The sequence below is a fragment of the Haliotis asinina genome, chromosome 16, assembly GCF_037392515.1.
Source record: "Haliotis asinina isolate JCU_RB_2024 chromosome 16, JCU_Hal_asi_v2, whole genome shotgun sequence".
NCBI classification, from domain to species: Eukaryota; Metazoa; Mollusca; class Gastropoda; order Lepetellida; family Haliotidae; genus Haliotis; species Haliotis asinina.
In genome coordinates, this window is record NC_090295.1 from 23176792 (window position 1) to 23189940 (window position 13149).

At 39.2% G+C, this 13149-nt stretch overlaps 1 protein-coding gene across 1 annotated transcript; it reads right to left on the reverse strand.

Moving 5' to 3' along the window:
* Nucleotides 1–1848: 1848 nt before the first annotated feature.
* LOC137267708 (3-galactosyl-N-acetylglucosaminide 4-alpha-L-fucosyltransferase FUT3-like) lies at nucleotides 1849–6285 on the reverse strand. Its single transcript, XM_067802171.1, has 2 exons — nucleotides 6250–6285; nucleotides 1849–3132 (listed from the first exon to the last, which is right to left on the reverse strand). Exons 1-2 carry the CDS (start codon nucleotides 6283–6285, stop codon nucleotides 1867–1869), a joined length of 1302 nt encoding a protein of 433 aa, XP_067658272.1. The 3' UTR covers nucleotides 1849–1866.
* Between the last annotated feature and the right edge of the window lie 6864 nt (nucleotides 6286–13149).

The window sequence follows — 13149 nt, forward strand, 5'->3', positions numbered from 1 at the left end:
TTTAAAACGATGGCTACGGGTATTCTAGTTTCTTACATAAATGATTAAAAACGGGAGTTGAAAAGTCTAACGTCAAATGTCGCCGGTGCCGTCTAGTAGATTAGGTTATACATTTGTAAAGTTATGCTACACCTTTGACTTATGAGCGAAGAAAATGCACAAATGATATATAAAATAACTTACCTGAGTGGGTAATTCTCCTGAGAACAGCCAACACGCATGTTTTTTAACTTCTTTTGACCACATGTACATCCATGTACATATAAAGTATATGTGGATATCAGTGTAGGCTTGTTGGACCCAGGATATTTTATTTTCAGCAACACAAGCCCCTGTGCTTTTGACGTCTTGATTCAGCTCGCTAGCCGTCAACAGAAACACAGTTGTCTCCCTTTGTCCAGGGGCGGCCCAAACAGGTCAAATTCACGTTTGATAAATGAATTACATTATTTTAACTATTTTTCTTGTTTCCTCTCTTTAGATTTTATTAGACTTTTAATATGTCATTTAGACAATGTCAGTGGACATATTTATCGCAAAATAAATTCTTTCGCAATTTGTTTGAGGTTAAATCGTAGAATGACTGGACTAAAATGGCCGCTTCGCTGACAAGGGTACACAGGATTTTGGGAGGACTCTTTTCTTGATTCAGGGATATTTTGTACATAAATGTGAGATGTAAGTAATCAAGCAATCAGAATTATTGTAATTCTGACTATCTGTGTATTGTTATATGTTTTTATCGTATACATTGTAAATGACGGAAGAAGCCAGAAATGCCGATAATTACTGTTGCAGTTCTGCGTGAGTTTGCGTCAGTTGGTGACAAAGACCATTTGTAATTTGATTCTAAGATGTGGGGTATTCAATGATGCATTTGTTGCAGCTGACTATGAAATATACGTAATGTAATAGGCGTCTCAATACCGACCTTCTCGAAACGTGATTTTGTAAACAATAGCGCATTACGGCGTTCGTGTAAGTATATTTTCGAAAACATCCTAACCAATTCTAGTTTCATCGGCGACGTTTCAGAATTATCATTACTGGTCACACGAAACCTTGATATCTGTGATCAATACTCACAGTATGTATCCTATTTTCACATTTCAAAACGCACGGCAAAAAACGCTCTGAATCGCGATTTTGTATTTTGTGAAAAATGGCGACATTTACGATAACGCCAATTTTCGAGTCATTTTAGGCACTTTAACGAGGAATTCAAAACTCTCAATTATATTTGTGTGCGTGATATATTTAGAATTTTATTGGACTTCAAAGGGGGGGGGGGGGGGAGGGGGGGTTGAAGGAGAAGGACATATATGTCCCTGTGCCATCCAGGGGGTTAAACATGTATTATAATTTAACAAGTTGTAAATATTGACATATTTACGAAATATCGCCATGAAAATTTACAAGCCAGTCGGGTCATTGACCATGGACAGTTTACTAACAACGCGCTAGCGGGCCAGTTGCTATTTCACACACTGAACCACGATACACGTCACGTGTAGCCACACCCAAATTACCAGCGCCCCAATACACGTCACGTGTAGCCACACCCAAATTACCAGCGCCCCAATACACGTCACGTGTAGCCACACCCAAATTGCCAGCGCCCCAATACACGTTACGTGTAGAGCTCACACAAATTACCGATCTCCTCATATATGACTAACATCCAATTTTACTTATCCATTTCCAAATAATGTTACAAGAACACCCTTTACATCTATCGAACGTACAGGGCAAATATCGTCTCATGCACGCTCTCTAATAAATCTAAAGCTAAAACAATCTTCATTAACATAAAATCACACATAATGTTTTGGGGGGTGGGGGCGGGGGAGTGAGTGGTTAATATCTTTAAATATCTCTAGGCGGTCGGCATGTGTCTTGCTTCAGCCATTTAACAATGTCGTAGTATTGTTGGCGGTACGACATCAAATTATTAAGCTTTACACAAATATCACAGAAAGCAGATTGAAGTGCTCTTCCTTTCGGTCTATACCCGGACTTGTTTTCCAGTATCTCAGCATAAGCTGTTACGTTTGTTTCCAGATACTTAAGATACATTGCCAATTCTTTCGGACTAGAAAAGTCTGCTGCATTAATGTACGTTCCTTTTGGAATCAGGGACTGATAATCAGCACCTCCCCGAACAACTGGAACAATGTTATGACCATATACCTTGAACAACTTCTCTGTGACGTAGTCAACGCACAATGAATTTTCAAATGATAAATAAAATCTATACTGGTTGTACAAACTGTTGCACTTCGGTCCTCTACATTTCAACGTCCCGCATCTTCCATGGATGTCCACTGATATATACTTACGTAGTTCTTTCACATACTGTTGCCGTTTGGATTGTGTATTGCAGTTACTAACAAACCAGAGGACCGACTTCGATTTATTCAGAGCAATTTGAGAAAAATTCGCTTTCGGCGGTTGCTGCATCTGATAAAGAACATTGTAAGGCAAGATGACGTCAGAGTCGAGACGATACGTCATGGTCCAGTTGAACACGTGGTGCCATTGTTTTGTCTGATATAAATGATTATTGTAAAGAAAGGGACACTCTAATCCGAACAATATCCACACTTGGTTGGTTTGCTTAGATGGAGGCATCCGATACTTCAGTTGAACACCATCAAAGATGACAGCATCCGCTCTGTCCATTTGTTTGGGATCATATGAGCAGTGACAGTTGCTCTGTGGGCATTCTTGTATACCTTGCTGACAAGTGTTCCTTATAGTGTCACCTGAAAACCATCCGGGGGGATTATGAAAGAGTATCAACTTAGACTTGTTGCTTGTTACTGGGCGGTATCCACGAGTGAAATCCAAGCTGTGGGATCTCGGCTGTCTGTACTTGTCCGAAGAATGAAACGAGACTGGTTTATAGAAATAGGGTAACCTACTTATGCGACTGAACGCCAGTTTGTTGCCAAGCACCAATACGTTGCTGTTGGTAGCCCTTCCTTCCATACTGGGCGAAATATTTGTCTGTGGCGCCATCCAAAGTCCAGTCCGCACCAAACTAGACACGTTGTTATAAAGCATTACTCCTCCAAACATTACTGTGGCAATTAGCAATGCCAGGAAGTACTTTAATTTCTGTTGAGTCGTCTGAAACTGAGAAACATAAGTATGTACAAACGATGTACCAGATAATATAAGTTACCAAGAATGAATGAATGAATGAATGAATGTCTTTATTTCCTCCAGATAGGTCCGAAGATCCAGAAAACATGGTCATGCAATTATATAACTAGGTAACAGAGTATTCAACAAGCGTACATACACACACACACGCATATATATATACATATATGTACAAGCATAGGATATGGGAATATTTCTCCAAATATATACAGGTCACCAACCGTCAGGTCTTGGCTAGATTATTACCACAAGTGATTGAGGATATCTTTTAGTTTATACAAATATTTTGAGAACTCTATAATAGTAAAATGCCGTGTTGTTTCATCAATATCACTGTTATTGGCCCCTAGAAAGAATGCTAGCATGTCATTCTCTTCCATCATCTCTATTTTGACATACATTTCAACATCAAGATTATCTATTAGAGTTGAGAAGAATACATCCCTCTCTGAAAGCAAGCATCCACAGTTTAGGATAACATGGAGATAGTAATCATTAGCAAAAGTGTTACAGTTTTTACATTCTTTTGATATTTTGGTTCCGGATCCAATTCTTATTACATACTGCAGTTCTTCTCTCAGTTCTGGATATAACAATGTCATGCTGTATAACATATGAGGTGAAAGTGCTGTGTGTATTTTAAAATATCGAGACAGGTCAGCTCTGCATGATAGTTTGTATTTCCATGCTTTTTCCTCGTGGATACTTATTTCATTTACTACAATCTTTCTCCAGTTATTTTTCGTCGGGAATTGTCCGGTGCAGATATAGTGAAATACATGGTGCATTAGGTTATATTTCTTAGCTGTTGATAGCAACACGCCACATAAACTGTCTAAGTTCTTAGAATGAGAGTAATAGAGTGAGGTAGATGCACAAAATATTGTTTTACAGATTGGGACACATGATATATTACAAAGACGCCCAAGCAGCTGTAGTCTGCATTTATCGATGTAGCCAACCATTGTCCAGAGTCCTAGATCAGCAATAGTGGCATCAGTGGGAGAGCGTTTATCAAAACCTTGTACAATTCTGGCAAAGTAGCGCTGTATACTTTCAGTTAGTTCAAGATCTTTACCATAAAGAGTGGGTAATAATTCACAGCCATAGAAACTCGTTGTTAATATCATTCTTTTCCATATCTTAACACTTGCATACTGATGTAGATCCCTGCTGTTTAGACCAACAGAGATGAGGGAACTAACAGTGCGCCTTGCTTTAGTACAGCTGTCCTCAATATAAAGCTTAAAAGAAAGATTACTTTGGAGAAGGACACCCGCGTATTTTACACGATCAGACATAGGTATGTCATGATCTCCAAGGTGATAAGCATGCGTATGGATTAGTTGCTTCTTTTTATGAAACACCACAATGTTACTTTTTGATGCATTATAGGTTAGTCGCCATTTGGATGCATAATTAGCAACTGTGTTTAGAGCTAATTGTAGACTTTTAGGACTGTAACTAATAAGTGTAGTATCATCAGCAAGTAATACACATGGCAACCTGATATTATATAAGCATATTCCAGTGTCTAGCTGCCGGAGTTCAGTTATGAGGTCATTTATATACACAAGAAATAACCAAGCTGAAATGACTCTACCCTGACCGATGCCTTGTCTAACAGCAAAAGTGTTTGACTGTTCACCCTTATACTGAACGCACGCATACATGGAAGTATAGCAGTGACGTAACAGAGACCACATTTTACCTCTTATACCTAGGTGATAGAGTTTAACAAAGAGACCTGATTGCCATATTCGGTCAAAGGCCTTCTCATTATCTAGGAATGCGGTGTAGATACACGACCCCCTATTAAGATAGGTTTGCACACATTCAATAAGGGTAAATAGCGCCATGACTGCGCCATGTTCTTTCCTAAATCCGAATTGTAGCACATCGGGAAAATTACAAGTATTTTGGGAGGTCCACTTTTCTAGTCTTTCTAAAAGAATTTTCTCAAAAAGTTTACTTAAACAAGATGTCAGCGTAATGCCTCTATAATTGGCAGGGTTTGATTTATCCTTTTTACCCTTGTAGATGGGTATAATCATACCGTGTCTATACGCAGTGGGTGTGTACTGCAGTCTAAGAATAGCACTGAATAGTAGTGCTAATTTCTTTACCAAAAGCTCACCACCAAACATCACATGTTCATTATTAATTTTGTCAGGGCCAGGCGATTTGTTTCTACCCAGTTTCTGTACATATCTTGTGATGTCATGGACGGATATGTCTGCACATAGTGCACTATCAACACATGAATTGGTTTCATTGCTAGAGGCTATCTTGTCAATTTCGCAGTCAATTCGATGTTTGAAATCTTGGTCAAATGTATCGGAATGGTACGGTTTGGCTAAATCTGCATAGTATTTACCCCATAGCTGACAGATGTCAGTGGGAGATGTTGCGCTGGAGTTATCATATGTTAGTTTATCAACCCCGATTTTGTGCTTACGTGGCTTCCGCACAGACTTATAGAATGTATTCACATCGGTCTCACAGGTATTTTCTAGGTCTGAGTACAGATTCTTAGTATAGGCCCGCTTTGACTGTCTATGGCGTCGTCGGAATTCTCGCTTGGCCTGCTTATACGTTTTATACGAATCGAAATTATCTCCCCTTGGCTTATCCTCGTACAACCATCGCCTCCTAGCAACGCGCATGTTAAAATGATCTTTGTGCAGCCCATCCTGCTTCCAGTAAGGTTTTAAATGCGCTTTAAAGCTACCAACTGGTAGACACTCACTACTGGCATGGATCATACATTCGCTTATCACTGTACTAAATGATTCAATAGCATCCCGTGTATGAATTGGTGAACAAATTGGTGAACAAATCTCTGCATTGTTAAGCAGATTATCGAGACAGTTCCTGTATGAAGAGATCTCAATACTGGAGGCTTTGTCCCATTTAATAAAATGAGCTTCTTTAACCTTTGCCTTTGTATTATCACTTATTTGAATGGTAGCTATACATGGAATATTGCTGACTGTGGCGCAAAACTAGACGCACTCATGCCGGCGCCCTGGCGCTTTTGTGTATAAATATTCAACTTTCTCACAAAAGAATAGAACTCACCCTTACTCCACCCGGATCATTCTCTCGGGAAGGCATGTGGTTTGAGAACCTATTGCTCATGCTGTTTGGCCTTTGCACAGAATCTGAAGCAATCAAATAAACTAATGCTCTTTTTGAAGGACACCATATTCATAATTCCATTTAACAATTAATTCAGTAAATGAGCTGGATCACCTCAGAACCAACGATACGCCTATTGCTTGGCGCATTGTTTGGTGTGAGTACCTTCTACAGCCAGTCTTACTACTGATCTTCAGCAACCCATGCTTGCCGTAAGTGGCGGCTAACGGGATCGGTCGGTCAGGCTCGCTGACTTGGTTGACACGTCATTCTTGATCGACGCTCACTGGATTGTCTGGTCCAGCCTCGGTTATTTACACACTGCCGCCATATTGCCGATATAATGCTGATTGCGGATTAAACAACAAACAAACATCAGCCATACTTGTTGACCTGATGGCTGAAGCTGAGCTTGTGTTTCAGTACTTGAAACAGACTGAGTGATACCTAGTTCTTTCTCTCTTTTCACGTGTTTCAATTTATATTTTGAACACATAGTTACGACTTGTAGTATTATATAAAGAACCTGTTTCCTAACGCACAAGCAACATTCTCTCTGAAGCTGTGTGGTTTGAAATTTCTACAAACGAATCGAACTTATCTCCCCTTGGCTTATCCTCGTACAACCATCGCCTCCTAGCAACGCGCATGTTAAATAAATCAATAAACTTTAACCAAAAAGTAATGACTGATAAACAATAAATGATTAACAGTATCGGTCAAACCAGCAAAACCACAATTCTCACACTTAGCAGTATTTCTAATGTTAACTTTACGTAAGTAAAGATGACACTGGACAATAGAGTGTAAAATTTAAAAATGGAGTTGTTTGAATGTATGTCTACTTTCTAGCGGCAAACTCATGGTAGGTCCCAATCAGTTTCCGTTGATGTCTTAACAGTCTTGCAATAAACTGTACCAAAACTTAGATTTTATTGGCGTGAATGTAATGAATGATTCCCAAGTGAACCTCTGTCCTTCAAATATTCAGTAGTATCAGGAAATTGGTCAACACATGATGTTCATCCCCTAATTATTGCCCATGCGCTTGCTCTTTCAGCCTAACTGACCTTCACCGCAAGGAAATTTCAAAACATGTACAACACTATACAAATTTATACATGTGGATGACCGATATCGGAAAGAGGGATTTTCAGGAGCAACCTTCATATTGGTTCAGGGATCTAGTATTCTGGACAAAAATGAGTCACGGATAATTGTAAAATCTGACAATGTTCGGATTGTTGTTCGTGTTCATATCTTGCACTGTAACGGAAAATTAGTCGGACGTGCTGATATCGTTATCATACGCCTGTCATGGCGTTTTCCAGCGGTCTAACTTCGACACTTGCTGTTGAATTTGCCAAAGATATATTTTCCATATTTAAACCAATGTGCAACACACACACTCAAATGGATTTTGTCAGTGTAATTTTTGTATACGTTTTCAGTTTCTACGGCGACAGGTTCTTTTTTAACTATTCCCTTGATTTCTTCTTGACTGTGCATGTTCCTGACAGAGACAAGTAGTAATTTGTCACTAAAACGCAGTTGCAGTTCTGGGGTTTGTGTACGTCAGTCAAATATCTCATATACATGTGACGTAAGGGGCGTATTTTGTAAAACATGCCACACGTGATTCGCGAGTCTGACCACGTTTGTGGTTGAGTCTTCAATTATCTGATTGACCCGTGAAGGTCCCGGGATAGTATAGGCCTTCAGCAACCCATGCTTGCCATAAAAGGCGACTGTGCTTGTCGTAAGAGGCGACTAACGGGATCGGGTAGTCAGGCTTGCTGACTTGGTTGACACATGTCATCGATTTCCAACTGCTCAGATCGATGCTTATGTTGTTGATCACTGGATTGTCTGGTCCAGACTAGATTATTTACAGACCGCCGCCATATAGCTGGAATACTGCTGAATGCGGCGTAAAACTAAACTCACTCACTCACTCGATTATCTGACTAGTTAAAGATACCCATCATTACAAATTTGCCGTTTTTTCTGTGTTTGAAATCCAGGTCTGTATATTGATGTCTTTAAGTCTGTTTACTACAAGTGCTTTAAGATGATTTTTATTTGGACATGCCTGTGTAGCCGAAATATAGCTTATTCCAATTTGGTCAAAAGTGTCCTTAATGCAGGCAATCCATTTATAGCTAGATATATTACGGGTTATATCATAATATAGTAATTTACAGACTTGGAGGGAAAACTTAGAGGCCTTTCCTGAAACGAGTGTTCCCCAAAAGAGAAGCATTCTCGATTTAATTTCAATTTCCATCGGGTATCTCCCCAGTTCTCCATAAACCATGAATGAGGGGGTGCTTTTCTTTAATGAGAGAAGTTCCTTTAAATGTTTTAAGTGAGTATTTTCTTCCCACGAGTACAAAGCCCCACAATTCACACCCATAAAGGAGAACAGGGGCAACTAAACAGTCGAATAATCGTAACTGACAATCACAAGACAACTTAAGTAGTCTGCCTTTGCTTAAAACCAAATACATAGCTTTGGTGGCCTTCTCAGCAAGATCCTTAAAAGTTTTTAATTAAGGTGAACTTTTTTTGCATTATGATTCCTAGACGGCACGTTCAATATTATGTGATTGCCAATTTTGAAACAGGATTTATAATCTTTTTTCATCCACCAAGTATATTTGTTTTGGATGTATGTATATTACGTCTCCATGTTTTACAGTATTTGTCGAAGCAATCTAACATATGTTGTAAATCATTTGGGTCTGAGGCAAGTAGAACGGTGTCGTCGGCATACAACAGAACAAATATATTTATCATAGTTTCTAATCGGTTGTTAAAATCTTCGTGATGTAAATCGACTCCTTTACAGTTATCAGTTTTTAGGTTATATTCGAGATCGTTTAGGAATATTGTAAATAGTATTGGTGATAAAGTTTCACCTTGACGGACGCCAGGCGTACATGGAAAAAAACTAGTCTTCATTCCATCACATGATACACAAGATTTGATATTTTGGTACATGTTATGAATAACTTTGAGGCATTTACCGGTTATGTTGTTTGATATCAATTTATGTCATTGACCTACTCGCCAAACAGTATCAAAGGCTTTCCTGAAATCTATGAAAGCACAATATAATTTCTTTTTTCTTCTTTTTAGCAGTTCCGAAAGGTGGTAAATTGTGAAAATATGGTCCATTGTGGAATACCCTTTTCTAAATCCAGCTTGTGCTTCAGATAAAATTGTACTAGAGTTTAGGAATTTTGCAGGCGATTGTTTTAAATAGATGTAAATAATTTACCGAGGCAGGTCAAAAGTGTAATAGGCCTATAATTTTCCGGTTTGGTTGTGTCACCTTTTTGTTTATAGATAGGCATTATTATTCCATTTAACCAGCTTTCTGGAAAGCTCTCAGTATCTAGAACCATGTGCAACAATTTTTTCATAAATGTTTAAAAATATATCAATGGTGGAGGAAATATACTCGTTTATAACATCATCAAGGCCGGCGACTTTATTACTTGTATTTTTCAGTTTTGTAACTGAGGCAATGCTTTCTTCCCTTGTTATGGCGCCATTTAACAGTGCACTGTGATTAATATAGAGATCGTTAATAGTGTTAATGTCTAAATCAACATTTCCTGGGCCTTCGTTTAACGTTTTGAAAAAAAACAAAAAGTGATTGTCCGAAAGCTTTGTCGTGTCAGCTTTTTTACCTTTGATAGTTTCCAAAATGAGCGAGGATCCGACTTTTCTAGTTTACTAAATTTTTCTTGAAGGCTTTTAGAGTGTAATTTTGAAAATTGTGAGAGGCAGCGTTTGTACTCTTTGCTGGCATTCATTAGTCTTCTTTTATTTGAGATGCTGCGATAGGTTTTGGGTCAGCTGATAACTTGTTTCATTCATACTCCAATGCAGTTATGTCATACTCTCATGATCTCAACCTCTTGGTTGTCTTGATCAGACTAATGATTGTACAGACCGCCGAAAGGAATAAATTGAATAAAATAATGAATAAAATCATCAAAAGTACCTACAAAAGTTGTCAAATGCACATCTAAGTTACCATTTCAACCTTACCTCATTAAATGCAAACTTCCCATCTCTTTGTACACTTCTTACAGTGTTGTTTGTACACGGTATTTTGTTGTTTTGTATGAAGTGTCACCGACAAAAAATATTAAAAAACAGCATATTTTACGTAACTTAATTAAAACATATATACTTCTGTAAAATATGAATATTCATGACGCGACATCCCTATTGCCGTAATTGGCTGCTCGATGTGCTGGGCATTTATAGAAAGTAAATACTACTTTGTCTTTGCTCGCTACTGTTTTAGCTATGGAAAAGGCAACCAATGCTTTACAAGGACATTTTAACCAAAATAATAATAATAACCCACGTGACATATTCTGGTTAAATGTCTAGAGAGTCCAGTGCATTTTAGTGAGAACTATGTGCACTTGCATATGTTGTTACAACCCTGTCTGTGGCCACAAGAGCCGACTACCTCATAAGACACTGGTGCGTGGTGAAGTGTCGTCCATTAGGGAATGTATGTACCACTTAGGTCGGCCAGCGTTCGAAATAATCGCCGATCCGCAGGTCCAGCGCCGGCTATTATTGTATCACCCCAGAAGTTTTAAATGTCTGCAGGCCCTGCTACAATTATCTGTCTGTCTGTCTTTCCCATATTTTTTTAAATTAAGGTTCGAGAACCATCCGTGATTCTTCATGTTACGTTAACTTACAGGTCGATTTCCTGGTATTTCAGCGTCTTGCGCAGAGGAATGACAACACTAGTCTTTACTACAATACACTTTTCTGTGTGTGCCACAGTCTTTGCTAACTGATTTTGTTGAAACAGCGTGATACTGTGCACAGTGTGGGCCTGTAGATTTCATTCAGGCAGTGTGACGTCTTCACGCGACAGCAGGCCCTGTTGGCTAGCTGGCAAATTTAGTACTGCAAACACTGGTTAAGACTATGGGAAAGGTCACTTACCCCATATATGTCCTGCCTGGTAAGCTGGGATTTTCTTTACAAGTACTACAAGAGCTGCACTATAAAAGTGCAGGGCACTATAAAAGAACAAGAGATGGTAAGATGGTTAAATTGTTATTATTTCATTGCTGAGATCTGTGTTATGTACTCGATACACTGACACTGTCACAATCAGTTCCATTATCTTACACCGCCGTTCCAAAACATGTGTATACAGAATGTCAAGTCACAAAAATAAAAATTCGAAATTTCTCAGTTCACTATTAATATTGTGTACGGCCGCCCCGCGCATTCACCACTGCAACATGCCAGCGGCATGGTCACGTTCGGATACATTGATGTATCATCAGAGAAAAATTATTCATTATTTTGAAAAATTACATTTGGTGAAGTTTCTTTTTTGACTCACTATTTAATCTTACAAGGTCATGTTTTGCAGCATTATCAACGTGAAGTATGATGTGAATGTCGGTCTCCTGATGACGGCAAAGGGACAAATGAAGGCATACTCGTCAAATGTTTTGATAGTACCAGGTTTCAACTTCAACAGACGGCTATTGCAGTAACACATGAATTTGATTCATATGTGCCAACAGGACACGTTTTGTACCTGTGAGAAAGCATCCGTGTTCTAATCAGGATGGTGTCTGCTTTTCATGCGTACCAGAACCATCTGCATATCGTAGTAGGTAGCTGTAATAGTGTCTGCTGACGCCTGAATGCAGTAAACCGGCTATACCTAACACAGGAATAGTCCTGCTTCCATAAATTTGGGACCTGTGAAAATCAGGGATAGAAGTGGTGTTCTGCAACCCATGCTATCCGTATCAGTCTGCAGTCGGGATCTAGTGGTCGGGGTCACTGATCGCAGTAACGCGTCGCAAAAAAACCCTGCATCGTATTTCAATAACAAATGCCTACATATAACATTCTTTGTAATTGTGAACTTAACTCTTTCAGAAGCATTCTGGGGCACCTTTGCATGTCTGTTTAGAGCAACTGACCTGAGTACACTGTGTAAAGCCCATTCTGGTGTCCCCCGCATGTCGTGATATTGCTGGGATATATTGCTAATATCGCTGTAAAACCCAACTCACTCACTCACTATTTGGTACAAATTTAGGCTTTACACTACGCCCACGCCCACGCCCAAGCTGTGTAGATAAATGCATGCACATGCCGCTGAACACTGGATTGGCTATTCCAGACTCGGTTATTTACAAAATGTCGCAATATAATATATTGCTGGAATTGTCCTGAGTGTTGTTTTAAACAACCTCAAAACCAAAACAAACACACGTGGTTTAACGCCAAAAACATCAAAGCCTGAATCTCTTTGGGATCCACACTTATCAAAAACATGATTACGGAAACAAACTGGACTGATGTCTTGGTCGGCGTTTGAAACCGAATTGCCAATCCAAAGACCTAAAATGAATCTATTTCGAGTCGGTCTTCAGCTGACAACGTTTTGCTGATCTTAAGAGGCGAATACGGTGGCCGATCGGTCATCCTCCCTGCATGGTTAGGTTGATGCATGTCGTGATCCTACGTATCCAAATGTCGTGATCGTACGTATCCAAATGTTGTCATCGTACGTATCCAAATGTCATGGTCGTACGTATCCAAATCGTATCCCAATTTTGTTAATCATTGGGGTGGCTGATTGTCTGACCTATACTTGATTACTGTCAACAGCAGTCATGCATCTGGAATATTGCTGGTTGCAGAATGAAACAAGAAACAAATAAACCCTCGAACTCAGAGACTCTCTCGACGTAAACTGACCAGTAATTGTGGAAAGTTTACGTGCGCTTCGAAAACTTGTGCCACAGCTTGGTTGTAAACCGG